This window comes from Podarcis bocagei (genome assembly GCF_964188305.1).
Source record: "Podarcis bocagei genome assembly, chromosome: 12".
Taxonomy (NCBI): Eukaryota; Metazoa; Chordata; class Lepidosauria; order Squamata; family Lacertidae; genus Podarcis; species Podarcis bocagei.
Genome location: NC_138137.1, coordinates 19,985,759 through 20,013,712, shown reverse-complemented (window position 1 = coordinate 20,013,712; position 27,954 = coordinate 19,985,759). Strand labels below are relative to the sequence as shown.

General features: G+C 46.1%; 3 protein-coding genes across 5 annotated transcripts in view; 2 read left to right on the top strand and 1 right to left on the bottom strand.

Annotated features, from left to right (window-relative positions):
• Positions 1-99: 99 nt before the first annotated feature.
• NKIRAS1 (NFKB inhibitor interacting Ras like 1) lies at positions 100-25,385 on the bottom strand. Of its 3 annotated transcripts, XM_081164977.1 has the most exons (6): positions 12,600-12,745; positions 12,420-12,478; positions 10,861-10,993; positions 9,921-10,162; positions 2,292-2,569; positions 100-761 (listed from the first exon to the last, which is right to left on the bottom strand). In XM_081164977.1, the coding sequence occupies exons 3-5, from the start codon at positions 10,952-10,954 to the stop codon at positions 2,330-2,332; spliced, it is 576 nt and encodes a 191-aa protein (XP_081021103.1). In that variant the 5' UTR covers positions 10,955-10,993; positions 12,420-12,478; positions 12,600-12,745; the 3' UTR covers positions 100-761; positions 2,292-2,329. The 3 variants fall into 3 exon arrangements, with proteins under 3 accessions (XP_081021103.1, XP_081021104.1, XP_081021102.1); XM_081164978.1 differs by lacking the exons at positions 100-761; positions 12,600-12,745 and adding an exon at positions 24,862-25,385 and having other exon boundaries at positions 1,316-2,569; XM_081164976.1 differs by lacking the exon at positions 100-761 and having other exon boundaries at positions 1,316-2,569.
• Positions 12,767-17,173, top strand: RPL15 (ribosomal protein L15). The gene is made up of 4 exons (XM_081164960.1): positions 12,767-12,861; positions 14,623-14,799; positions 15,313-15,449; positions 16,819-17,173. Exons 2-4 carry the CDS (start codon positions 14,628-14,630, stop codon positions 17,122-17,124), a joined length of 615 nt encoding a protein of 204 aa, XP_081021086.1. The 5' UTR covers positions 12,767-12,861; positions 14,623-14,627; the 3' UTR covers positions 17,125-17,173.
• The window catches only part of NR1D2 (nuclear receptor subfamily 1 group D member 2), a 25,996-nt gene continuing 21,162 nt past the window's right edge, over positions 23,121-27,954 (top strand). Inside the window, exon 1 of the mRNA XM_081164632.1 lies at positions 23,121-23,537. Coding sequence (XP_081020758.1) covers positions 23,522-23,537 — 16 coding nt within the window. The 5' untranslated portion in view covers positions 23,121-23,521. The remainder of the gene's footprint in view (positions 23,538-27,954) is intronic.

The following is a 27,954-nucleotide window of genomic DNA, read 5'->3' as shown; positions in this document are numbered from 1 at the left end:
GATAGATAGATAGATAGATAGATGATAGACAGATGATAGATAGAGATAGAGATAGATAGATAGATAGATGATAGATAGATAGATAGATAGATAGATAGATAGATAGATGATAGATTCAAACTCCAATCCTGTATTTTTCCACTCAGAACAAATAAATCATCATCTGCAACACTATTGGAACATGAAGAATGGAACAAAAGGAATTTGGTACAATGCTTTGAATGAAACTGTTAAACAGGCGGGGACAACACATACCTACATAAGGACCACTTTCAAATAGAGGGGATTTCTTTAAAGCTTAACAGAATAAAAGGGAAAGCAAAGTAGATCACAACTCAAGGCTTGGTATCATTAGAAAGACTGCTAACAGGATCTGGAGGAGGTGGAACTGTAGTTCTCAACTGCAACAGACAACCTTGCAAGTTTCTAGCGGAATACAGCAAGAATTTGGTCACTCCCAGAAAATGGCAACCAATTCAATCTGTAAGCGATGATATTCTTTTCCAGTCACACTCACTAGGTACATAGTAAAGATTTTTGATGACCACTTGAACAAGGAAGGACACTTTTAAAAAAATCCAACTGGCATATATTTTAATCAGTTTAGAATTTTGAAATCTTCACCCTCTTGGGCTACTAGAGGTAAATTCACAGGAAGAACCAAAGCACACTGAGATGTTGCATTCTGAAAGGGTGTTCCAAGAAATGAGAAGACTAAACCAACAATCCTGGAATGTCAGCAAGGCAGGCTTTACTGAAATCTGAAAACGCAAAAAGCAAGTTATTTAACAGGACACCTCTAAGCTGCCTTCTATTTGTTGTTGAAGACTGGCACACCCTCTGTGATGTCTCCTAGACAGCTTAGGCACACGTTGGCGTCTTGGCTGGACTACTGCAATACGTGATACTTAGGGTTGTCATTGAAGATTTCCTGGAAACTCCAGCTAGGACAAAATGCTAGGTTGCTAATTGGGACATAATTTACCTGGTGCTTTCATAATCTGGGCACCAAAGAAAGTGATGGGCATTACTTAGAAAGTAATTGCTTGGGACCTTATTGAAAGACCTTCTGTGCAAATACTTCATTCTTCATTGGAAGCACCATCTGAAGTCAGGAGGGTGGTGACTGGGGAAAGGCCTCTTGTGATTGCAGAAGGGAGTACCTCTTCCAAACCAGCTCATCTTTTATGCCCTTTCAGTATAAGAGAGGACCTTTATTTGCTCAGGTATTCCAGCATGCTTTATTAACTGTTTTTAACACTTGTTTTACTGGATCCAATTGATTTTTATGGCTGCTGCTTTTGGGGGGGGGGGGGCTTTTAATGTTTTATATGGACTTCTATTGTACCTGCTACTACTTAAAACTGTTCGCTCCCCTGGGAATCTTATGCTGAAGAGTGGCTAATAAACGAACCCTTTATAAATGACTTATTATTAAAGAGTGGCTCTTTTTCTCACCTACGCTGCCCTACAGGAGAGCAACTGCTTGCTTAAGCACTTAAGCCAAACCCTGACTGCTTTTTATGTGGGCTTGGCTCTCACTTGTGAAAATCTGGTCCCATTACTCCACGATGGGCATCATAAAACAAACAAGTTGGATCTGCAACAAAAAGTTGCAGCGTTAACTACTCCTGATTAGCGTTTCAGCTGGCCATGCCCTTTTCTCCATTCCATCTCCTCCCATTTTCTGTCCCTCAGCCCAATATAGCAGACAGCATTTCATGCCCGCTAAACATTCTCACTCCTCACTACCCCTAATTTCCCCCAAAAAATGTTTTCAACCCCCTCCACTTTTGCAAATCTCAGGGTTCTCCCAAGGCTTCTGATGCCTCCATCTCGTGCACAGATTTTGGCCACAAAAATATGCAGAATCAAAGTACGAATTCACTATTATTATACACAGGATGCGAGAGGCCTGCCCTGTGAGAACGGAGCATTTGTAAATGGCTCACTCTTACCAGATTTTTCTAGGTGTGCAATTGACGGGCGAGTATCCACACCCTCCCCATCTTTTTCAGTCACAATGTTTTATGGCTTGCTGTCCACACCAGTGGGCAAAATTTGAAGGAATTCATCGGGTTCTCTCAGTCCCTCTTCCTCCATCCTGAACACCCTTTCATTCTGGGCAGGTATGCAAGTATTTCTATAGCTTGTGTACATTTTTTTTAAAAGGGCTATTCATCCCCTTTAGAAATGACAGCGGAAAAACTGCATACACAAGTTTACTAACTGCAGCGTCAAACTCTGCGAGCACTTGAGGAAGCACAAAAGGAACAGCGTAAAACACAGACCAACAACTCGAAACACTCCTCCCTGGTTGAAATGGCCTTCAGCTGTCGTCGTTATTGCCTTTGGGCTTCCGCCCGGGCAAAGGAAAAGCCGACTTGTTCTGGGCCTGAGAGAGTTTGCTCGCCAGCACGGCGAAGGGCTCGACCAGCGTCCTTCCGTCGGTCACCGTGACTTCCCACAGCTTCACCTTCTCGAGTTTGGCCCACTGTTGAGCTACGGCCGCCTCGACTTGCCTTTCCTCCACCAGGTCAGCTTTGTTGCCTAAGACAACAATAGAGCCCTGAAAAAAGGAAGGAAAGAAGCAATCCGTCAGAAATGGCAAAGCATGGGCTTTGCATCCGGTTCAGTCAAGGAGCAGAAAGCTGCTCTCTCTCTGAGGAGGCAACATTTAGTTCAATGGACCAATGGGTCAGATTGCATTTTAATTCTAAGGTGCTGCCTTTGATGGAATCTGTATACCACATAGTGCCCTCCAGATCTTGTTGGTCTACAAATCCCATCACCCCTGTCCGCTGCTCTGCAAGTTAGAGCCGATGCTGTTCGCAATGGTCAAGGACAATGGTTACTATAGCCTAGCAACACCTTGTTGGCAATGGTCAGGCATCATGGGTGTTGTAGTCTGACAACACTTGATGATGTTGGCAATGGTCAAGGATCATGGGTATTGCAGTCCAACAACACTTGATGATGTTGGCAATGGTCAAGGATCATGGGTATTGTAGTCCAACAACACTTGATGTTGTTGGCAATGGTCAGGGATCATGGGTATTGTAGTCCGACACCACTTGATGTTGTTGGCAATGGTCAGGGATCATGGGTATTGTAGTCCAACACCACTTGATGTTGTTAGCAATGGTCAGGGATCATGGGTATTGTAGTCCGACAACACTTGATGTTGTAGGAAATGGTCAAAGATCATGGGTATTGTAATCCAACAACATCTGCTGGGCACCAAATTGGCTACTCCTGCCATATATCAATCCATGTAATCTGTTGCTAAAAATAAAAAAAGTCAGACACTACTAAGATGGTATTAGGTTTCAAGAGGAGCCCAAGATGTCAGCGAAGCAAGGAATTGCTCCCAGTTTCTAAAGCCCAGTGACTAAGATTGCCCGTGCAAAAGTATCCTTGGTATGTTGTGGTGTATTGAAAAATACAAGCGGCTGCAAGCCCAGAAACAAATAGCGGCCAGGAAACCTGCAGGTGAGCATATTAAATTATACTACTTAAATACGGCTCTTCTTTCCTATGAAACATGACACAGGGATGTTGCTATGAGCTTCGAGATTATTCAGGCAGGCCACACCAAATCCAGAACACAGGCATGCCAAAGGCTTTGGGTGTGTTCAGCTCGGCAGTTACGTAAGACTCTAAGACTGAATGTTTTTCCTCACCTCCTTGTAAGATGACGAGGTGTATTACTCAGCCTGCGATAAGGCAGCCCTGTTGCGTCTTGGGGCCCAGCCTGCTCATTTTGCTGAGTAAGTCTCTGACATCTGCCCCAAAGTATTATGGCAGCACTGGCTGCATTGTGGCTGGGCTGGTTTTCAAGCAAGTTGTGATTAAGATTGTTCCCGGCTGGTTTTCAACCCACATCGTCCTTTGCGATCTTGCCAGTCTAACTGCAAAGTTAGTTATTCTCCTTTTCTTTCCTAAAGCGATTACTCCAGTTCTCAGCTTTGCTTCGTTCTCTGCTTCTCTCTGCAGTTCTGCTGCCAGTTTTCTTTCCTTTTGGATCTTCCTTCCCCCAGTTCTTTCCTTTATGGTACTGATGTACTTTGGCTTCTTCTAAACTGCCTTCCCTTTCCCCTATTTGCCTTATTACAGTCATGGCTGGCGCCCACTGGGATTAGTACCATATTTTTCGCTCTATAACACGCACCTGACCATAACACGCACATAGTTCTTAGAGGAGGAAAACAAGGGGGGGGGGAAATCTGAATGAAACAGTGGATGTATCATTTTTTTTGTGCTTCATGCTGCGGCCACAGACATGTGATTTGACAGTGAGTTTGGGGTAGCCCAATGCAAAAATCCTGAGAAGCCATGTGGATCTGTGCTTTGTAACCACGTTTTTGCACCATTGTGGCCCCAGGCAACAGTGGGTGCGTGATTTTTTTGGTGCAGGCTGTAGCCATGGACATATAATGTGATCTGATGGTGAATTTGGGGTGACCCAATGCAAAGATCCTGAGGATCCATGTGGATCCGTGCTTTGTAACCACGTTTTAAGTGGGGAGGGAAGGAAAAACACAGAAGGGACAAGGAGCACGAGAGGGGTGTGCGGAGAAGCAGCTGGCTAACAATGCAGGAGAGGGGTTTAACGGGAGGGAGGAACGGAAGGCAAAAGTTTCCCCCCACCCACCCACCCAAGCCAGCCCCCCCTCTCTCCCACCTGCATGTTTTCCGGCCGCCTGCGAGTCCCTAGAATGCTGGACGCACTAGCAGCAGCACCGGAGCACGGAGAGGAGGAAGTGGTGACTGTAGGCTGCGCTCCTAGCCGACAGAACCTGAGCCGGGTGGGCTGGAGCCTGCGCGCAGTGTGACTAGGAAGGAATTAGAAGGAAGGACGCAGTCCTTTCCTTTCCCCTCTGCTTGCCAGGGGGGCAGGGGATTTCCATGCTGTTCGTTGCGTTTGAGCAAACACAGCAAACGAAAACAGAAGAGGGTGGGCAGTAAGACCCTGAGGCAGAATGCAGGAAAGCAGCAGCTTCCTCTCTGCAGCCTTCCCTCCTCCGCGCAATCTGATTTTTGCCCCTGTACTCGGGCCAGTCAGCTCCAGGGACCACACATTCGCTCAATAACACGCACAGACACTTCCCCTTACTTTTTAGGAGAAAAAATGTGCGTGTTATAGAGAGAAAAATACGGTAAGCCAGAAGGCAGGGAGGTCAACAGTAGTTGGCACCAGAGATGAGTAATTCTACCCTTGTCCCCAGCCTCCTCCCTACTGAGTTCTAACAAGGCAATACTGAAACAACATTTAGAGCGCTACGATTCCACTTTAAACAGTTTCCTCCAAAGAATTCTGGGTTAAAATTCCCAGCATTCCCTGTGAAGAGGGATTGTGCGCTTTTCTGGTTTTGTGCAAATCTGAGGGATCAAAAGGGGGGATTATATAATTTATGAAGACTCTTTTTAATGCCAGCCGACATTTTAACTGAATTTTTATTTTACAATATTAAACTATTTTTATTTACATTGGATCAAGTTTCTTATTATACAGCACTCTAATTATCAGTAAGCGGCATATAAATTATTGAAATAAAATTCTCTAATGTCGCTAATTATAATTCTCTAATTATAAATTATTGAAATAAATTAGTAGCAAGTTTCTAGCAACCATGGTTGCTTTTGCATTTAAAAAGCAATTTTCTCTAAGGGCGCTGAAACAAGGCAGGATTTGGGGAAAACTTCAAAATGACCAGGGTAAGAGAGTAGCTGTTCACTTTTCACAATTTGCTTCTCTTGTGGGTTTTTAAGATTACCCCTTTGCTCCTGGTTATTTTATCAAATCCCTACTGTTCTTGAATTTGCATCTAAGGAACCAGGAAGTAGAATATATGGCACTATTCAAACAACCTGTTCTCTCTTCCAAAAGTGAGCAACAGAGACAGTGCCGAACGTCAGCTGTCTTAACAATATTTGAATTGTTTTGATTTACGGTTTTGATTTTGTGATGCACTGAATTACAACCACAGATGAAAGGGTATTCACGACTCGTTCCGTCCTTTGTTGTGTCGAACTACAAACCCCATGGGAATGCAAATACTACTTTCAAACCGCTAACATTAAAAGAGAGACAGAGAGAGAAAAATCTATTCTGCCTTACAGTTAAAACGAAACAGAGGAGAGGAATCACAAGGGATCTTTCTGTGCAGCAAAGTGACTCAGTCGATTGCTTGCTCACAGGAGAGGCAGCCTGTGTTTCCAGGTTCTTTGATGCAATGTGTGTGTAGTCAAATTAGGAAGCCGTATCCTAAATAGCACTTGCTATGACAACCGATTATATAATTGGATTAGGAAAGAAACTTCGTAGTAAACAAAGCAGTTACTGTGCTGTTAATAACAACCTGTTTCACTTTTCTGACTTATTAATAGCTGGTTGTAATGACTCACCCTGGTCCAGCAACATATCTGGGCACATTGAGGGGCTGCCCTTAGACAGCCCTGGTGAGAGAATCCGCAATACCACCAATCAGCTGTTTGGGGGAGAAAATGTGGGGGTTAAATTTAACCCCTTTCAAACAGCTGGTCTTGTGATGTATTGTTTTTTCTGACTCAGTCAATATGGATGCCCGGGGTTCCTCAGGGACACCATGGGACCCTCATATACCTAAGGCACCCTGTCCCTCCCAATTCTCAGTTTTATTTTAAATCAAGGTCTTTTGCATTGACCCTACACATGCAGCAGAAGTGGGCAGGTGTTAAAATGGACTGTACTACTTTGGCTTACAAGTGGAGCACACAACTTTTGAACGCTCTGCCATGTTGTTGTTGCTTTATATATATTTTTCTGAAGTTTTTTTTTTATTAAGTTTCCCAAATTTTCACACATACATTTCAATACATAATAAAAACTCCCCCTCCCCGACTTCCCACCCCCTTTTCTATGCTGTTTCTGTTTCTCTCCCTCAGCTGTCTTCTATCGCTTAAACCTCAACAAAACTACAGTAATTTTCAATCCCTTCTGTTGCTCATAGTTCACATCCTCCTTGCTCATCATATTATAATATTGCTCATCATATTATAATATTTTTTTAAATAATCCGAGAAGCGTTTCCATTCTTCCACAAAACCTCCTTCATTAGGTTCTCTTATTTTAGCTGTTGACTTTGCCAATTCTGCATATTGCGCAACCATTCTTCTTTGGTGGGTTATTTTTGCCTTTTAAAAGCTTCCCGTTAATAGAAATTAGCACTTGGGGGAAGAAAATGTTCCCTCGTCCTTACTTCGTTGAGTCTTTGACGCAGGGGAGCATTCGAAAATGCGACGTGGTCCATTCTACTCCCTCACGGGTCCAGACTGAGGTAAGCACTGAAGGATTACTTCACAGAATAGGATTGCACTCCTTCCTTTAACCTCCCCGAGTCTTGTGGTCTGTATGTCAAAGTCAGGAACGCTACGAAATTTGCGGTGATGAAACAGAAGCGATTGGCTGCGCTGCAGGCAGGCCCCATTTTCGGGGAATGCTGGGAATCCACTTCCTCCTTTACACAAGGCTCAGGATACACAATCAAAGAAGAACACTGAGTAGCAACGCCTCTGACTGCTATATTAAGAGTCCATGAAAAGGTAGCAAAGGCCTCTTTCCGATGCAACCTTAATCGATGCAACCGGCAAGCCCTGAGTTACGTAAGAACTTTGCTCTGACAACAGCCAAACATTACATAACTGCAGTCTTGTGCTGACTTGCTTTAAATGGCCCCAGACGAATGCTTCCTTGCTTTCTTTTTTTGTTACAGGCACTTAGTTAAGAGATCTATTACGGATTCACTCTCTCTTTACATATAGAATTTATTGCAGGAAAATACACAGAGCCCTGCGTAGGTGATACTGTTCAGTTTGCTGAGCTGCAGCAGTCGATAAACAAACATTGATGAAGCCATTTCCCTGTGAAGGGTCTGATTTAGTAGCCGCGGTGAAACCCCTAAAAAAACCCCTGATTAAATCCATTATCTTAGTATTACTGCTATACAGTGGTACCTCGGGTTAAGAACTTAATTTGTTCTGGAGGTCCGTTCTTAACCGGAAACTGTTCTTAACCTGAGGTACCACTTTAGCTAATGGGGCCTCCTGCTGCTGCCGCCGTGCGATTTCTGTTCTCATCCTGAAGTAAAGTTCTTAACCCGAGGTACTATTTCTGGGTTAGCGGAGTCTGTAACCTGAAGCGTCTGTAACCTGAAGCATTTGTAACCCGAGGTACCACTGTAGTTGCTTTGGAAGACGATAATCAGGCATCCACACAACATGACCAGTCCAACGAAGGTACCACTGTAATAGGTTTTTATCCCGACACTTTCCTTGGCACCTTACAGACTAACCTTACAGATTATGGCAGAAGATGATATTAAGGCAAAAAGCGCTTCCAATCTGTTTTTATTTATTTATGACATTTAGAGGGCAATCTTTATCTTCCAAGGAGCTCAAGGCGGTGTCCGTAGTTCTCCCCCTCCCCATTTAATCCTCACAACAACTCTGTGAGGTAGGTTAGGCTAAGAGAGGGTGACTGACCCAAGGTCATCCAGTAAGCTGAGGAGATTTGAAACCGTCTCCCAGGTCCTAGTCCAACACTCCATGGGATCCAACTCCCGCCCATAAAATATTTGAGGGGGCTGGGCCCCCCCAAAGTTGATGGGCATTGTCATTCAAATGGTGTGTGCGCGCCATGTCATGCAGGACGGGGCCTACCTGCCCCCCCATATTTTATTCAAGTTGGCACCCCTGCGACACTCTTAACCCTGTAATTCCCAATGTGGGGCGAACGCCCCACAGGGGCGCAATTTGATTTTTAAGGGGGGCAACTCGAGAATGAGTTATTAACAGTTCATGGCCTTTCAGGGTTCCTACACGTGAATAGGAGTTCACTTTTTGAATAAGAAGAATTTTAAGTCATGGGGCAGGCGGGCATCGGGATTTTAGAGATGCTTAGGTGGGGCATGGCCAAAAAAAATGTTGGAAACCACTGCTCTAACCATTATGCCATGCTTCTTCTTTTGCAAGGAAAGATGGCGTAAAGGGCCTCACCATTTGTTATCAGCCAACGTTTCGTGAACGACTTCTGTTAATTATGTAATTAGCACCGCCTATACTTTCTGCATTTCATTTCACTGTGACCTCACTGCTTAGTGTGTTTACAAGTGTCCCAGCCCAAAATAGTGGATTAAGCGTATGCCTTAATAAATGGATTGTTTACGATGCCAAAAAGACTTGCAGTTGTTTCCGATACAACAGACGAACAAGGAAATAGTTACGGCGGGTTTTAAGAACCGTTTACAACCACTCTTTTCAAACACTGCCGCTCACATTAAGCCTTGTGACTACGAGACCTTGCTTTTAACTTGGCAGTTACCCTTTGCAAAGGAGACACACATCTAATGTGAAAGGAGAGACACTAAAAGTCTAAAAAAAAATCTGGTCGGCAGAGCAAGTGACCCCTTTGCTGCTTCCTACAAGGGGGTTATTCATAGCAGAGGCCTTTTACTCCTGTCCCATCTCTGCACACAACTACACTGACCCCTGGCACATGTAAAATTGCACTATCTTTGGGTAAATAAGTACAGTGGTACCTCTGGTTATGTACTTAATTCGTTACGGAGGTCCGTTCTTAACCTGAAACTGTTCTTAACCTGAGGTACCACTTTAGCTAATGAGGCCTCCTGCTGCCGCCGCAGGATTTCTGTTCTCATCCTGAGGTAAAGTTCTTAACCCGAGGTACTATTTCTGAGTTAGCGGAGTCTGTAACCTGAAGCGTCCATAACCTGAAGCGTATGTAACCCGAGGTACTACGGTGGTTTGGAAAACCTGCTTTTTAGGTGATGAGCTCATTTTCCCTCGTACATCGTGTTCTCATTATCGTATCTCAGACGCAATTGAAGGGATCGGTGTGTGTGTGTGTGTGTGTGTTTTACCTCTCTTTTGTCTCTACACTTGTCAATCTCCTTCTTCAGCCAGTCAGCTCTTTCGAAGGATTCCAGGCTGTTCACGGCATAGACGAGAACAAAGCCGTCTGCGAGGGAGAAATAATGTTTGGGGAACTCCTCTCCTTCTTGCACCCCCCTGGTGTCGTACAGGCGCAACTGTTCTTTCACTCCTCGGTCCGTTTCAGCCAAAGCCACATACACATCTTCGCTTGTGGCGCTGCATTCTGCACCTGTTGTTTTCAAAAAGGAGAAACAGAGTTCTTAGCAAACTTGTAATCAGCTCTGGCCTGGACAAATTCACAAAAGGCGCATCTATACAAGCAATTGTTTTGTTTCGGTTTTGTATTTGGTATGAATACCTTCATACTGTTGTGGCTTACGGCCAAACAAGTACACACTTACTCAAGACTAATATTAATGGTACTAAATGCAAAAGGTGTGTCTCTCCCCCCCGCCCCAAGGTCGAATCGAAAATACAGTGGTACCTCGGGTTAAGTACTTAATTCGTTCCAGAGGTCTGTTCTTAACCTGAAACTGTTCTTAACCTGAAGCACCACTTTAGCTAATGGGGCCTCCTGCTGCTGCCGCGCCGCCGCTGCACGATTTCTGTTCTCATCCTGAAGCAAAGTTCTTAACCAAAGGTACTATTTCTGGGTTAGCAGAGTCTGTAACCTGAAGCGTCTGTAACCTGAAGCGTATGTAACCCGAGATACCACTGTACACTGGCTGGCACACACTTCTGTGACTGGCACACATTTTGACAAGCAGCAAGTTTGCTACTCGTCGTCAACAAGCAATGTTGAGAACCGCTTTACCGGCGCCTTCCCAGCCGTGCCACGATTTGTTTCGGATTATTTGTTGAATAAGAAAGGCAGGCACCTGCAAGTGTCTCTGGAAGGGCAGAAGGGGAACGGCGTGCATCTCTTACCCACATCGTGCTTGCCATAGAGGACCTGCTCCAGAATGGCGGTCTTCCCCACCGAGGCCATTCCGCAAACCAGCACTTTGTAGCCCTTCCCCATCTTCTTTCAGGCTGCGGAGACTGGGCCCGGGGAGCAATCCTGTCCAAGCACCACAAAAGGTCAATGGCATTTATTACCGTCCAGCAAGAAGCCAGCATTGGAGCATGGCTGCATTCACACACACGAAGAGGAGGTCACAGGCTTGCCAGGTCAGTGCAGCAGTTTCAGCCAAAGTCTCTCCTACCTTAGCCAAGGTATGTCCAACAGGTCATGGCCAAGGAGGAGATAGCTTTACTACCATATTGGCCCGAGTATAAGCCACACTTTTTTTTTTCCACTTTCCAACTGTGAAAAGTTAAAGTGCAGCTTAAATTCACAACCTTACAAAAATTGGCTTTTGCGATATCGCTGCTGAAGCAGACATACGGAAAATGGAACAAAATAATGTTTTCATGCCGATTTGCAAGCTCGAGACTGTTGTGCAATTAATTCTAATGTCATTCGTCGCCTTCCCCTTACTTTACAGTGCAGTATTGATTTTTTAATTTGCAGTTACGGTGCTACGATTTATGGGCGGAATTGCAGCAATTGAAAAGCGATTTTAGCGATTGTACAGCAACTTTTGAGGGCTTGCAAGATCAAAGGCTTGAATTGGCTTGGCATATGGTAAAATAAAATCACTATTTTAGTCACTGAATTTAATGGACCTTTTTCTTTTTCTCTTCAATTTTAAGGAAGCGGCTTATATTTGGGTATTGTCTTTCCCGCCCCCCTTCAATTTTAAAGGTATGGCTTATTTGCGGGTGTGGTTTATATTTGAGCCAATACGGTACGATCCCAGGTTCAGATGCTGCTGATCTCAAAAGCCCACCAGGAACAATGCAGCTGCAGTCACAGTAAGCCATGTTCCAGCTGCTCTCTGGGACATGCGAACCAGGCCAGTGAATGGCAGCCATTTCAGACATGGGGCTTTCCCAGCCCTGTTTAGGAATGCCAGGGATTCTACATGCCAAGCATGTGTGCTAACACTGAACTATGGCACTTACTCAAAGGAATAGGGGTCCCTTCTGTTTCTAAGGGGTTGCATGTGCACAGACCTCAGATTAATGGTGTGATAATGGCGTCAAATGGATTACTTCCATTGCAAGGACTGTCAGGTATTGGACAATAACAGACTATTAAAAGACTAAAGGCCATGACTATTTTGCATGTGTACAACTGACGTGCAACCAATGTGCAAGAGGGCAAAACGGGGTGTTGCTGCCCATATTGCAAGGAGATTTACTGAAACACAAACATAAGACTAGCTGTGGTAATAAGGGATTTTATCAAGAATGGATTGTATTTGGTTTGAGCAATAGTCTGGAGGCAGAATTAAAGGGAATCAGACCTTGAAGTACAGCACGTGGGAAGCCACAAAAAAATTATAACTATTTTGAATTACTCTTAAAAAACCAAATAAAAATTATTTCAGAAATAAAACAAAAACAAAAACGATTCAACCCGGGATGAATTTCGAGTTCACCTTGAGCTAAGAAGGCAGACACGACCCCTTTTTTCAGTGCCAAGTCTCAACCCTGGAAGCTGCAAAAAAAGAGAAAAAAGTAGATGTGAGAGTTCCTCTGAGCGGGTCCAGAGCGCATTGCTCAAAGCATTATCTCTGTATTGTTTGCACTTAAGGAGAAGTGTTTCTAGGGGAAATTACATGACTTTCCGGGAAATACAAGGCAGAAACTGCTCCTAGCAGGAATCCAGGAATCTGCGGAACTAGCAGGCGGGGCCACGATCCCTCCGGCGTTTTCTTCCAAGCTTGCCAAGGCACGTGGCCTCTTGAACTACATTTCCCAGCAGGCACCTGAGCGCAGCCCTTTTCCCCGCCTTCTTCCTCTTGGACGTCACGGCGTTGCCGCAAAGCCTTGTGGGAAAGCAGGCCTCTTCCTTTCCGGCTCCGGGCGCCGCTAGGTAAGGTTGGCGAGCTGGAGGCCGCCCGTAGTTTAATCCGTCGGCATCCTAATTCGGGGAGGCCTACGGGGGTCCTCTCGGGGCGCCGCCCCACGGTCGGTAGCTGGGGGGAGAGGCGGGTCGGGGTCTCTGGGCGAAGGGAGGCCGGGGAGGCGTAATTCCGCCGGGTTCGGTAGGGAAGGCGGCGTGGCCTGGGCCTACAGACCGAGGCGGCTCCGCCAGACGGAGCTTGCAGAGGCCGAGGGGGAAGACGAAGAGAATCATAGAGTTGGAAGGGACCCCGAGGGACATCTAGTCCAGCCCCCTGGAATGCAGGAATAAGCTCGTGAGGCCTAAAAGGCTGGAGCTCGGGCGCTGCTTGCTCCTGAGTAAACCTCCATTGCTCACATGCTTTACGTGTCGACGGCCGCGGGTTTCAGCCCTGACACCAACCAATAAATGGGGTTAAGGTAGCAGGTGATGTTGGGAGCCACTGCCAGCTGCATCAGATGGTTTATTTACGTATCTCACATCCCTCTCTTTTAAGATGGGTGGGCAAGTAATTGCTTCCAGGTTTTTGCTTCTGCAAAAGTGGGGCATGCATTGTGCGAAGCAAGTAGATAATAAATGTCCTGCTATGGTCTCAGGTAGCTTATTGTTTGTGCCCACGCAACTTAAAACAAGTGAGAATTCTCTGAAGTTACAAGTTATTCACCTTTAGGCACCAGGCAAAAATGTCCCTTTTTAACCAGGCCTTTGGTTGACCTGATCAACATCCTATACCCTTTAAAATGTGGCTCTTTTTTGCGGGTGGGGGGTGTTATTGGATTATTGTTTTTATTTTGATTCTATATATTGTGATCTTTTTTGTGAACTGAGACCTCCAGGTATAGGGCAGTATATATATTCAATGAATGAAAGCCTGTGTGTTTGTGTTCTGAATGGGTAATTGGGTAAAGGAGTTTGTTTTATAAAAAGAATTGGGATCATGTAGAGCTGGAAGGGACCACAAGGGTCATCTAGCCCAACCCCCTGCAGCGCAGGAATCTTTTGCCTGGTGTAGAGCTTGAGACCACAGCGTTGAGATTGAGCCTCATGCTCTACCCTACCGACTGAGCTGTTGAGTGTTCTTTCTGGATTGAGGGAATAAGGTACAGCCCCTGGATGCTACAGGAGCTTGCATTTGCTGAAGTTATTGCAAGGGGCTTCACCAGGCAGGAAAATCATGCAAATCCTTAGTTGTTGTGGGCTGTCATGCCATAGATCAGTTGCAGGTCAGTGGCAGATCACAGACTTTGCGTGCAAAAAGTTCCAAGTTATGATCCTGGCAATTGCAGCAGCAGTGGGAAACATTCTAGTCTGAAACCCTGAGGAACTGCTGCCAGTCTCTGTAAACCAGGGATAGAGAAGCTGTGGTTTCCAGATGTTAATTATATTAGCAACTTTCATCAGCCCCAGTCAGTTGTAGTCCAGAATGCCAGAAGATCTGGATCCCTCACATAAACAAATGATAGGTTAATAGTCTGACAAAGTAAAAAGCAGCTTCCTTTGCTGCTATGTATCTCATACATACTATTTAAATGTTAATGACATATTAATGAAATCAAGCACAGTATAGATCAGTAGCTCAGAGGGGACAAAGTTGGTTTTTGAGAGGTTTATGAACAAAATGTGTTTCGTTATGGACCGGTTTTATTGCTAGAGAATGGAAAACACAGTTGCTTTTTTGTTTTCTGAGAGCAATGAAACGCAGTGTGATTTAAACATATCACTTTTTTGCAGCTAAGCCAGAATGGGTGCCTACAAATATATCCAAGAACTATGGAGGAAGAAACAGTCAGACGTGATGCGCTTCCTCTTGCGTGTCCGCTGCTGGCAGTATCGCCAGTTGTCTGCCCTGCACCGAGCTCCCCGTCCCACCAGGCCAGATAAAGCTCGCAGGCTGGGATATAAAGCTAAGCAAGGTAACTGCAACCCAAAGCATGTAGCAGATGTGAACTTGCTCTAGTCACTTGATTATGCACTAAGACTGGTAGTATTGAGCAAAGATAGCTATGTGCAATAATTCCTACTACTTATTATAATTGTAACGTGATAAGAGAAAAGTAATCTTGCTTACCTTCCATGTAAGCATATAGGCAACTATCCCAAGCTACAAGAGCATTCATGATAAGTCAGGATGTTAGAATGGAAACTTTGCCTAACACTATCTTGAGACTGAAAATCTTGCCACTGTACTTGCATTCACACAGCTGAAACACAATTCCCACCATTTTTCATGCTTCGTGCAATCTCAGATGAACAAAAATAGATTTTAAAAGCACGGGGTTGTCCAGTAACTGAAGTAGAGTATTTGTGGCATCATTAGCAAATTCAAAAATATTGCTAGAATGTAAAACGCAAATGCTAAATAAAATTTCTCTTGTAAAACTGCAGATTTCTTCACTGCTTTAACACATTATCCTGTTGTGTCTTAGGTTACGTCATCTACCGCATTCGTGTTCGCCGTGGTGGTCGTAAACGTCCAGTCCCTAAGGGTGCTACTTATGGTAAACCAGTGCATCATGGTGTCAACCAGCTGAAATTTGCCCGGAGTCTGCAGTCTGTAGCAGAGGTGGGTATTGCTTGTGATCTGCGTCAGTCTTTTGTATTGCCCCCTGGTCCCACTGAAGCTTGATCAAATCTGTGTCGCATTGGTTTATCTCCTTTAACTCCTTTAACTGCCAGATTAGAAGAGTATTTGATGTGTATGAATCAGCTTTTAATATGGTTGAGTTGGTAAACTGTGATGGAGTAACATGTTAAGCAGCATTTATTGTGAGAATAAGGCAGTATGGTTAATGAATAATTATTTCCCACAGAGCAGTTTTTCCAGTGTCAAGTTGGCATTTTGGAATTCTAGTTTCTAGGTGGCATATGCAAGTATTTTGGTTTGCAAGGTGCTGTAGCCATCCTCTCTATAGAGACAAAGAACTGTCTTTGTTGTAAACTGAAATTAGATATGTGCAGAAATCAGTGAAAGAGCCAGTGCATAAAACTATGTAACAGATTAAAGTGATTACCCTTTTTTGCATTCAAATTGAATGTCCTTGGTGGTCAGATTTTTAGTTACTGTCGTTATATTTATGTACTTGTTACATTACTTGTTATTCAGATAGCCACACTCTACAGTGGTAGAGGTATAGTAGAGTGGTACCTTGGTTCTCAACCTTAATCCATTCCGGGAGTCCGTTTGACTACTGGAACTGTTTGAAAACCAAGGTGCGGCTTCTGGTTGGCTGCAGGAGTTTCCTGCACTCAAGCGGAAGCCGTGTCAGATGTTCAGCTTCCAAAAAAAGTTCACAAACCAGAACACTTATTTCCGGGTTTGCGTTGTTCAGGAGCCAATATGTTCAACAACTAAGCCGTTTGGGAACCAAGGTACTACTGTATAGTATTTTGGGAAATACAGCACAGGGAAGTATTTTTAAGAAGTAGGATAACATCAGGTATGGCAGCTAGGTGAGTTTAGTTGTGCCGTACAGTATTTGCTTTCCCCATTTCTTGGCCATATAGCATCTCTGTAATGAAGTAGATTGCCATGGTATGTTCTATTATGGTAGCGCTAACAAATCAATTTTCCTCCACAGGCCAATTTGAAAGATAAAATAGTTGCTCATAGAATGGTAGAGTTGGAAGGAGTCCTGAGGATCATTTAGTCAAACCCTGTGCAATGCAGGAATATGCAGCTGTCCCTTACTGGGGTTGAGCCTGCAGCCTTGGCATTATCAGCACAACGCTCTAACCAGCTGAGCTACCCATCCCTGTAAGGAAAGAGTTTCTCTATGGAGAAGTCTTTGTCACTGTAATTCTTAAACGTCATGGCTGAATGTTTGGTTCCTTTGTATGAAGCTTGTCACCTTGTTTTCCTGATGCCTGTAATATTCACAGTCCCCAATTCCTCCCTTTTATGTGCTTACGTGAGGTTGTTTTTCCCCTGCTAGGAGCGTGCTGGCCGCCATTGTGGAGCCCTGAGAGTACTGAACTCTTACTGGGTGGGTGAAGATTCCACCTACAAGTTCTTTGAAGTCATTCTGATTGATCCTTTCCACAAGGCTGTCAGGCGCAACCCAGACACCCAATGGATCACCAAGGCAGTTCACAAACACAGAGAGATGCGGGGGCTGACCTCTGCTGGCAGGAAAAGCCGTGGCCTCGGCAAGGGCCACAAATTCCATCACACAATCGGTGGCTCACGTCGCGCTGCTTGGAGGCGACGCAACACCTTGCAGCTTCACCGTTACCGCTGATTCTTTTGCATATAATTTTCTCGTTATAATAAATCAGCCAGAGTTCACATTTCCACTGTCTTGTGTTTTCATCGGGCACTGGGTGTACCCCACATCAGCTCCTTTTAAAAGAATTAAGAATCTAGCAACATATCCAGTATCTCTTCCATTACAGTTGTCACTCGAATAACAGGGTTATAAAAGTTCTGGTGAAGTTGAAAGCTTTTTGATGACCAAAAAAAATTGCAGTATATACTCATCCAAAAATTCCCAGAAAGGTTTGTATAACTTAACATGCGTATGTTCAACTTTAGACCTACTCGGCATAACTAATTGAGATTAATGAACATTACTGACTGCTAGTAATTTCAGTAAATTAATTTCTGAGTAAAAGTTTAATTCCACTATCCGTTGTGTGCAAGGTAACTACCGTTTTATCTTCTCTCATCAGTAATAGTCACCACAGTTAACACTAATAAGATTCCTTAATGATAGAAGCAGCCTCAAATCTTGGTTAAGACGGGGCCCTTGTTAAAGCTGGCAGAAGAAACAAGTTGGAGGATAGGAACATACAATCCCACTGTTCCTAATACTTCATTTTGTGATGTGTTTTCAAAACTGCTTTTAGATGCTCATTAATTTTTAGGTTGTATTTTGTACTGCATTGATTTCGCATAAGCCACCTTGGGTGCATTTGTAAGAAAGCAAAGTATAAGTTCATAGTATTTCAAATTTTACTAATGAACCTAATGGAGTGGCTATCAGTGTGAGCCTGTGGCTTCTAGATTGAAATATGCATGCCAGATCCAAATTAGCTTTCACACAAACTGACGGTTGACTGATTACAGTCTCTTATAATAAAGCGTTCGTGTCTTAGCTTATATGCTGCAAAATGTGCTTATTACAGTTGCTACATTATTATTTTTTACTAATTAAGTCTAGATTGTTAGTATAAATGACTTTCACAGCTGCCCAGCAAAGCTAGTTTAATATCAATACAGTGCTTAAAACCCAAGATAAGGATTGGATAAGGTGCTGCTATTCTATTAAGGGCAACATAATGGAAAACAGCCTCCCACGTAGTTCATAACCTGAGCGTGTTGAATAGCATTGGAGCGCAGGCTCTTTCAACATTGCAAGTTTTCATTATTAACCATTGTCCGACCTTTTCATGCGGGAAACTGCACAGACTGACCCTGCTGTGTTAACTTGTGTATTTCTACAAGAGCTTTCATTAACCGGTTCTTCTCAGAGAATGGGTTATACAATCTTCATTCTGTTAACTAAATGTATAGCCGATAATTAGGTTTTTCCAAAAACAAACAGCTGATTTTTAAAAATAAAAAGTTGGGTTCTTTGTTCATGGCTATAGTAAAGTACAGTAAGAGCCCTTAGAAATTGGTAAATGTGAGATTCTTGTGATTTGTTCTGTCAGGCTAAGCTAGTGACATGAAATGGTGGCTAGGAGTGAGCTATAGCTTGTCTCATACCTAGTATTATACAGTCATACCTCGGGTTACAGATGCTTCGGGTTGCGCACTGCGCCGAACCCACGAGTACCGGAACAGGTTACTTCCGGGTTTCGGCTTTTGCACATGCGCAGAAGTGCTAAATTGTGCTTTGCGCATAAGCGCCGAATTGCAACCCATGCGTGCACAGATGTGATGCTGTGGGTTGCGAACGTGCTTCCCGCATGGATGTTTGCAACCCGAGCGTCCACTTTAATGCAATTCCTACAGCCAAGCTGGTGCCAGATACTGCTCTGCTTTCCTTCGGACCACATCAGCAAAGCCAGGATCTGGGGTCATGCTATCTAGGCAACCCAGGGCCTCCATACACCCCAGGCTTGCATCCTGGGGATGTCACTTCAGTGTTGCGAATGCATTGGTTTGACTTCACTCCTGGAGGCGCACTCCATTGTCTCAAAACAAATGGATGCCGGCGACATTTTGCATTTTAGGGATCAATTTACCGGTAATTCATTGTATATGTTTCTATTATCCATACATAGCAGTAGCTGAGAGTTATATGAGACACATAATTAGCATTTTTTGAGAATGGGTGTGTGTGTGCTAGATTTTACCCTTTATTACAAGGGTGAGGAGCAGATAGCACCCGAGATATCACCACCGCAAACCCATTTTGACAGCTGGCCATCTGTGAATCACCTGACATCACCAAGAGGTCAGCTGACCCAAACTAAAAAAAAAAAATTCATTGGCAGGGGCATAGCTTGAACTTTGCCTGCAGAGGGGGATCCTTCCTCTGACCAGCATCAATTCAAGTTAGTGATGCAATGAATATTAGTGCTTACAGCAAACCTGCTTTGGGCATCAGAATCATTTTTAATTTGTATACCGCCTTTCTAACTTACAATACTCAAGGCGGTTTACAAGCTGAAGAAACAAAAAATGCACATCTTACAACAATCTAATACAATACAAAAATGTGATAATAAAACATAATGTTAAAATAGGCAGCCTACATCAAAAAGTAACATTCAGCAATCAATTAGAATAGTATAAAATGGGTAAAGATAAAGGGACCCCTGACCATTAGGTCCAGTCGTGGCCAACTCTGGGGTTGTGGCGCTCATCTCGCTTTATTGGCCGAGGGAGCCGGCGTACAGCTTCCAGGTCATGTGGCCAGCATGACTAAGCCGCTTCTGGTGAACCGGAGCAGCGCACGGAAACGCTGTTTACCTTCCCGCTGGAGCGGTACCTATTTATTTACTTGCACTTTGACGTGCTTTCGAACTGCTAGGTTGGCAGGAGCAGGGACCGAGCAACGGGAGCTCACCCCGTCGCGGGGATTCGAACCGCTGACCTGATCAGCAAGTCCTAGGCTCTGTGGTTTAACCCACAGCGCCACCCGCGTCCCTAGTATAAAATAATATCAACATAAAAGCTGAACAGAAATCCACTCAACAGTTACAATAATATCTAAACTAGAATCAATAAAACAACGGCAAGCCACAGTACATAAAGCAATACAGTACACATTGAGAATCAGAGGGTGGGGCAAGGCAGGTGGAAGGAAGAAGAAGAGTTTGGATTTGATATCCCGCCTTTCACTCCCCTTCAGGAGTCTCAAAGCGGCTAACATTCTCCTTTCCCTTCCTCCCCCACAACAAACACTCTGTGAGGTGAGTGGGGCCGAGAGACTTCACAGAAGTGTGACTGGCCCAAGGTCACCCAGCAGCTGCATGTGGAGGAGCGGAGACACGAACCCGGTTCCCCAGATTACAAGACTACCGCTCTTAACCACTACACTACACTGGCCTCTTGCCTGATGGAGTCTATCCCCTCACAGTTCTTCCTCCAGGACCAGCTCCCTCATGAGGACTCCTAGGGCCGGAGGGTGGGGCAAGGCAGGTGGAAAGAGGCCTTTTCTGATGGAGTCTCTCCCTTCACAGTTCTTCCTCCAGGAACAGCTCCCTTATGAGGACTGGTTCGTCTACGGAGTCCTCCACTGCTATCATAGGAAACTTGCTGTCAATGCCAATCAGCAAATGGGCATTGGTTGCATCCTTGAGTTGCCATGGAACGGTTAGGATCCCTTCATGGCTCCCAATTTTACACTGGCGTTCACATTTCCACCTGCCCCATGTCTGATGTCACATAGGATGCAAGGTGTGGAGCAGCTGTCCACACACTGAGCAAAATAATCTTGTGGTGCCGAATTGGGGCTTAGGTCAAATGTGGCCTATGAGCCAGGGGTTCCACCATATCTGCTTTACTATTATCCCAGCCCAGATCAGGATCCTGTGCCACCGGTGTTCTGAGGTGAGGAGAATAAATTGCATGATTGTATTTCTTGTGGAAGCATCTGTCAGCGCTGTGACTCTGCAATGATACTGTGACTGAAAGATGACATAGCGTTAAAGTTAGGTGTAATCAATGTTACATTGTGAAAATGATTAGCAGCAGGGCACAGGCTATTTTGCAATTGAAAAAGAGGTTGAGTATTTCCACGCTGAATATCGTCGGCAAAACTGCAATCTGATAATGTATAAAAGAGAATCTGATTTCAGCATATAACTGTTTTATATAGGAAATAAGCATTAAATATGGATAAACCCAGAAGAGTAAGTTGTAACTAAACATAAAAACTCGTGTCTGACTCACAAAGTTTGTATTTCAGAAAATAACCAAATACAATGAGATGTTTCTGTAATATAGTACTGAAAACTGCAATGCAAATTGTTCTAGTGTTAAGAACAAAGGCATATTTTTGTGTCTGCAGGAGGTATTATAGCAATATAGCCATGTTAATGTTGTAAAACACAAAGCAAACTAAAGATGAGTTGGCAGAAAACATGTTAAATATTTGCTTTGATTATTCTCTCAACCTTTCCCTGAATTTACGAATCTCCACAGAGGCTTATTTAAAAATAGCTATGCTTTGTTGGGCGGTATTTAGCAAGCAACGTAAATTCCATCCTACAGCTCTGTACAACTTCTACAGGCTGCAGGAATCTTCAGCCACAAATATTTACTATACATTTCACATCTGAGTGCAAAGCTTCTTATTTCTTATTTGTTTATTAAAACATTTCTATATCTCCTCCCTGTGGAACGCCCTCTCATCAGATGTCAAGGAGACAAATAACTACGTGCACAACTTTTAGGACACCTGAAGGCAGCCCTGTATTGGGAGGTTTTTAATGGTTGATGTTTCATTATGTTTTTACGAGTGTTGGAAGCCACCCAGAGTGGGCGGGGTATAAATGAAATAATTATACTTTACAGTGGTACCTCGGTTGTCAAATGTCATCTGTTCTGGAAGACTGTTTGACTTCCAAGACATTTGACAACTGAGGCACAAACAGCAGTCTCCAAAGTCAATGGAGACAACTGAAAAACACACAACAGAAGCTGTTCGCCTTCCAAAAAGCGTTCGAAAACCAAAGCAGTTACTTCCAGGTTTTCGGCGTTCAAAAACCGAAATGTTTGGCTTCCGAGATTCTAGAAATCCGGGGTACCAATGTAATATTCATCATCATCATCATCATCACATTAAAAAACACATTAGAACTGCAATTGAAAAACTAGGATTGAGTTAAACTTGTAATATTCTGAGACCATGAATCATTGAACTTCCTTGGAGGTTTTTAAGCAGAGGTTGGATGGAGATTTGTCATGGATGCTTTAGCAGAGTTTTCTGCATTGCAGAGGGTTGGACTAGATCAGTGTTTCCCAACCTTTTTTGGGCAAAGGCACACTTGTTTGATGAAAAAAATCTCGAGGCACACCACCATTACAGCCCCGTGACGTCAGCGTGCAGCGTCACGCCGGGAGGGACGCACGAAAGTGTAAGTTTCAATTTTTTCCCCTCCCCCTTGCCGGGGAACCTCCAAGTTTTGGAGGTGGGGGGGGAGGAGGCAGCAAAGTGAGGCAGGAAGGAGAGCGCGGCTTGGCTGGGTGAGCTTTGGCAGGGGCAGGGAATGAGAGCCGCGAGGCGGGCACTGCGGACGGAGGCGCTGCCCGCCGAGCTCGCAGGCAGCTAGGCAGGCAGACGGCGAGAGCCCCGCGCTGGGCGGCCTCTCCTCGCTGCCGCCGCCCCGCCTCTCGCTGCCCGACTCGCCTGCCTCCCTCCAGGCAACATCTCGCGGCACACTAGTGTGCCGCGGAACAGTGGTTGGGAAACACTGGACTAGATAACCCTTGGGTCCCTTCCCTGATTCCATGAATTCCTGTGAACTCCAAGGTCATTACTATTGCCGGCCCCTTTCCTAAGCTTTTATGGAGATTCTCCCTCAAGCACCTGCCTTCAGTCCAGCTAGTATTAGTTACGACCAATTGCATTTCAAAGGAACTTCGATGCCCTGATCTCGTGCGTAATTGCTACCGTGCAGCCGGAGACGCGTGTCCGTTTCATCACACATGACTGACATGTGACAAGGGGCGGGTCGCTCGCTCTCCCCGCCTCCCCGAGGGACGGGGAAAGTGTGTCACTGGGTTGAAAGAGCCGGTCGGCAAGGGGAGGCGGGGCGAGCTGGGACGCCGCTCGGTGCAGCGGCTGTTCCGACGGCGCGCGAGTGGGCAAGGCGAGGGCGGCGACGGGGCGAGGCACGTGGTGGCGCCGCCCTCCCGGTGACTCTCCCCGTCCTCGTGCGGGGAAGGGGGAGGAGGAAGGAGCCGGCAGCCGCAGCCCAGCAAGCCCATCTCCCCAGGAAGGCTCGACGGCGGCGCGGCGGCTGCCTGGCCTCCTCCCGCCTCGCACACACGAGGCGCGTCCACGCAGCAGCCGGGGGGAGGCGGGAGGCGGGCGCGGCTCGCTTGGGCACAGCTGCCGCAGCGGCTCTTTCGGCACAAGCGGAGAACGAGGCAGGCAGGCGCCCCAGCAGCCCGGGAAAGCCGTCGGTGAATGATCCCGGCTCTCGGAGGCAGCTGCGGGGAAGAAATCGGGGGACGCCATGGAGGTCAATGCAGGTAAGTGAGGCTTTGGGGTTGTCAGGGAGGTCAGAAGCGAGATCCGACGTGATGACTGCGGAGCAGGGAGGAGGGAAAGGCGGATCAGGCTTGAAAGCCTTTCCCTTCCCTCCCTCCACTGATCCCGGAGGGGCATGACCCCCGATGCTCAAGCGGACCCCCCCCCAATTTCAGCCTTATGCTGCTCTGCCCCCCACAAAAAAGACCGGCTTTTTCTTGCGGGGAATGTGCGCGCAACGCGGTGGTGGCAGAAGCGAAGCTGCCCTGGAATTGCCGCACCGTGGTGTGGGAAGGAAACCCCGAGGGTCATCTAGTCCAGCCCCGTACACTGCAGTGGGTTTTGTGTGGATTGGCGCGCGCGCCCTAGGAAGGGCTTCCGAGGTCAGGATGGGGGGTTTTGCATGCCAGGAGGCAAGAAGCGGCCGGTGTGGGAAACCGGGGCCGAGGGGCTTATTCCCTCCTTCGGGGCTGACTGGACTCCCCTCTCCCTGGACGGTGTGCGGGGAGACTCCGCGAGGCGGCGGCGGCGTCTAGGGGTTCCCGCGGCTCCTTTTCTCTCTCTTTCCCCGGCCGCCCATCCATTTCCCATCCGGCCGGTTCTCAAAAGCAGCCGCTCACATGGACCGTCGGGCGAGCCACGTGCGCCGCTTTGTTTACGTTCGGCGCCGCCTGCGCGCTGATTGGCTGTGACGTCGGGGATTACACAATCGGGACGGGGCGGCCGCCTCCCGCTGGCGACCGCGTGGAGAGACACGTGAAGGCGGCGGCGGGAGGCCCTTGTTTTGGTGACCTGCATCCAGGGGGCGGCGCGGGGAAAGGACACGTGGGGAAGGCAGGCAGGCAGGCAGGAGCCGGCAGAGCGGATGGAGGAGGGAGGCGCGTTGCAAGACTGCGCCCAGCAGACTTTGGGAATCTCCCTTTCCTTCCTTCTGCTGCCAGGCGGGGACTCTTCCCTCTGCAGCCTTGCCGGATAGGAGGAGCCGCCGCCTTGCGAGGCAGGCGCGGCCCCAAGGCGACCTCGCTCCGCTTCGGGAGATCCGAGTGCATTCGAGGTTGCGGGGCGGAGCTTCGACGCTGCTCTTTTGCAGAAGCTGCTCTGCCGCAAGCCGGGGAGCGCCGCGATCCTCGCGCCTTCAAGCCCCTCTTTGAGTTCAGACAGATCTAGTAGGATCGCCCCGATCCTCCTCCGTGGCTACCCAGAAGCGAGCCTGGCCCTGCACGTGGCTGCTGCCCCAGATGTTAATTCCTCCCCCCTACACCTTTTAAATGGAATAATAGGAGGAACGCCTAGCCTGAGGCTGCGATCCGAAACAACCGCACTTACCTGCGAGTAAGCATCACTGAATCCAATGAATAGTTTCCGAGTAGACGGGTCAATGGCAAGGTCAATGCGGCGACGTTTGCATGGAGAATTGGATCAGGGAAGAGGCGCGCGCGCGCGCGTGTCTCCTCGCCCCCAAAATAGGGGGTGCCATGGGCGCATGTTTGGGGGGGCAGGCTTTACGTAAGGAGGGACAGAACCTCAGTTAAGATTTATTTTTACTAGGTTTAGGGCTGCCCCCCTGGCGTATTTTTACTCGGAAGTAAAGCCTGTGCTCGGAGAGGTTTACTCTTTAGTTAGTGCGCATTCATCGGGTATCTGAACCTTAGGGACGCTTGAGTTCCTCCTCCTCCTCTGCCGGCTGCTCCGCAGCTGCCTTAATGCTATGGAAATCGAGGCTGGCTATTGGTGCAGCTGCTTCTGTGTGCGCGCATCCATGTGACACCGACCGCCTCGCTCTCTCACATGTACAGACGACCCATGTGCACAGCTCTCGAAATGTAACAGGTCGGAGGAGAGTCATGTTCCCTGATGGCTGAGCTCACGGAATAGGCAAGTCAGGTGGTGCAACACGAACAGATTCCGGAGGGACTTAAATAATAACTGCGGACGTTGGGCAGTTTGCCTGAGGCTAGGAGGATAAGAACGGTGTTATGTTTTATAAAAGTCTTATTCAAGGACCAGAGGGGAAGTGCTGCTTCCTCCACCAGTCCTGAAGCCGAAGGAGACAGGAAGGGATGGGAATTACGAAATACGCCCTCCCCAAATCCCTGTAATAAAATAGACTGAGCCGGCAAAATTCATGGAACACTGATTATATAACAACATGTACCAGCTTCCTAAAGCAATGAACTTTGCGATATTCATTATTTATGACTACTTTTGTTATGTTTGTGGTTGTGTAATTTTTTTTAAATATGTTATAAGCTGCCTTGAGCATGGTTTTAACTTTGCAAAGGTGCATACAAATAAATTGATAATTTGAGCCAAGGGGAGATGGTGGATGACTTGAAAAGGCTTTTAAGCCCAATAATAGCAATCAGGTTCTCTTCAAAATGTGTTTGGTAGGTCTCCTAGATAGCAACAAACAATTAACAAGGTTGAAGCCACTTAATACCACCAAATAATTATGGGGCGGATCCTCTCCTGCTAACTGCCCCCAATTAAATATAGTGCGACCGTCTCGAGGTACACCAATTACACAAATTTCTACAGTTTACCACAGATTATCTAGTGGGGAAAACTTAAATGATTTAGAATCTCAGGCAGGAGTTGATCAAACAAACAAGAAATGTTTTATTAAACAAAAGGAAGCTTATGAAACCAAGTGCATAAGGAAAGGTAGAAGTTAATTTACTTTAACTATTAAGATGTGTCAGGTTTAAACAGAATATTATAGATACAACTCTTCTTAAACTTCAGTTACTAGAAATCAGTTGGTACACTTCGGGTGGTTAAATATTCAGGTTTCCAGAATAGATTCCAAAATGCTTAACTCAGTTTCTGTCACTTAGATATTACAGTTAAGTACTTTCAACACCATACCGCTTCCTTCACAGCTAAATACTTTGGTTCATGAGCGAGGGCACTTTTCCTCAGTTACCCACTCTCTTAATCAAGCACCCCCAAACTCGGCCCTCCAGATGTTTTGGGACTACAACTCCCATCATCCCTAGCTAACAGTCCCCAAACATCTGGAGGGCTGAGTTTGGGGGTGCCTGCTCTTAACCATCCCATACCTGAGGTCTTCTAAATGGTATAACAGACCTAGGGAATCACCCCATCCCTTGTTACTGGTTTGGGAGTTGTCTAGTTCCTAGAAGAACTCTCCCCTTCTGGCTATACTGACACCCAGGTAGCCTGAATTCCCACAGGATCTACCTCTCCCGGCTCAAACTCAGCCCTCCCAGAACACTCCTGTCTGTATCCCTTTCCCTCAACCCAGACCCTCAACCCGGTCTCCCTATCCAAGCTACGAGGCTCTGTCCTCTCGCTATGGATAATCAACTCATTGTGTGTGTTTAACTTAACTCAGAACCAGTTCTCCGTATCTCACTCCCGATCGCCCAACCTGAAACCTGTCTAACGTCTCAAATCTAATCCTATTCCTCTTCTCAAATCCAGCCCAAATCTCATCTTAAATCCAGCCCTAACTAACTCACTCTGTCAGAAAACTGCTCCTTTTATTCCTACCCCCTAAGTGCTGTTCCTTCTAGCTGACTCTGTAGCCAGAGGCTCCTGCACTCTGCTGGAATTTTGGAGGGACTGCTTCACCAGACTCTGGTCTGGCTCTGCAGGCCGTCACATGTGCATGTATAACAAAAATAGGAAGAGCTTTGCAGGATCCGATGGAGGGGCTTATCTAGTTCCACTTCCTGTTTCCAGTAGTGGCCAATGGTAGTTTATGGGTTTCCCCCCTCTCCATTAGCTGGTATTCGGAAACACTCTTGACAATAGACCCAGGTTTCCCAAAGTTGGGTCTCCAGCTGTTGTCGGACTACAACTCCCATCATCCTTAGCTAGCAGGAGCAGTGGCCAAGGATGATGGGAGCTGTAGTCCAAAAACAGTTTGGGAAACCCTGATTTAGATTATCACAGCTGGTAGACTTATCCTCCATGAAACTGTCTTAACACAAGGGTGGTGGGCAGCCTATAGCCTTCCACGTAACGTTGGACTTCAAGCACCCACCAGCCCTAGCTTGCATGACCAATGGTCAAGGATGATGGGAGTTGTAGTCCAGAAATTTCTGGAGGGCCATACATTCCTCATTTCTGGTCTAATCTTTTTATGGCCGTCTTAGCTAGTAAACACCAACCACATCTTGCGACAGCAGATCCTCTGTGTTATTTATGCATTCCATGTACTTTCTGTCTTACGTGCACTGTCAGTTAATGTAATCAAGTTGTTCCAAATTGCGGTGTTGCGAGAAAGAGAGAGAAATGTCCTTATTTGCTTTCTCTACACCAATCACATGTTTGTCATAGCAATGTAATGTTCGTGTTCTGTCCTGGCCAACTCTTTTTTCCTCCGCTAAAAAGAAAGTGTTCTGAATCCAGCACTATGGATGTACATAGCACTGTGTGAATATACATAGT

What these genes read in the sequence shown, in the direction of transcription:
- NKIRAS1 (XM_081164978.1), bottom strand. Translation starts at nt 10,954, where the DNA reads ATGGGGAAGGGCTACAAAGTGCTGGTTTGCGGAATGGCCTCGGTGGGG. An exon ending in CTATGGCAAGCACGATGTGG is followed by an intron (nt 10,163 to 10,860) that starts GTAAGAGATGCA and finishes TGAAAACAACAG; the next exon opens with GTGCAGAATGCAGCGCCACA. An exon ending in AGTGTAGAGACAAAAGAGAG is followed by an intron (nt 2,570 to 9,920) that starts GTAAAACACACA and finishes TCCTTTTTTCAG; the next exon opens with GGCTCTATTGTTGTCTTAGG.
- RPL15 (XM_081164960.1), top strand. Translation starts at nt 14,628, where the DNA reads ATGGGTGCCTACAAATATATCCAAGAACTATGGAGGAAGAAACAGTCA. An exon ending in GGGATATAAAGCTAAGCAAG is followed by an intron (nt 14,800 to 15,312) that starts GTAACTGCAACC and finishes GTTGTGTCTTAG; the next exon opens with GTTACGTCATCTACCGCATT. An exon ending in GTCTGCAGTCTGTAGCAGAG is followed by an intron (nt 15,450 to 16,818) that starts GTGGGTATTGCT and finishes TTCCCCTGCTAG; the next exon opens with GAGCGTGCTGGCCGCCATTG.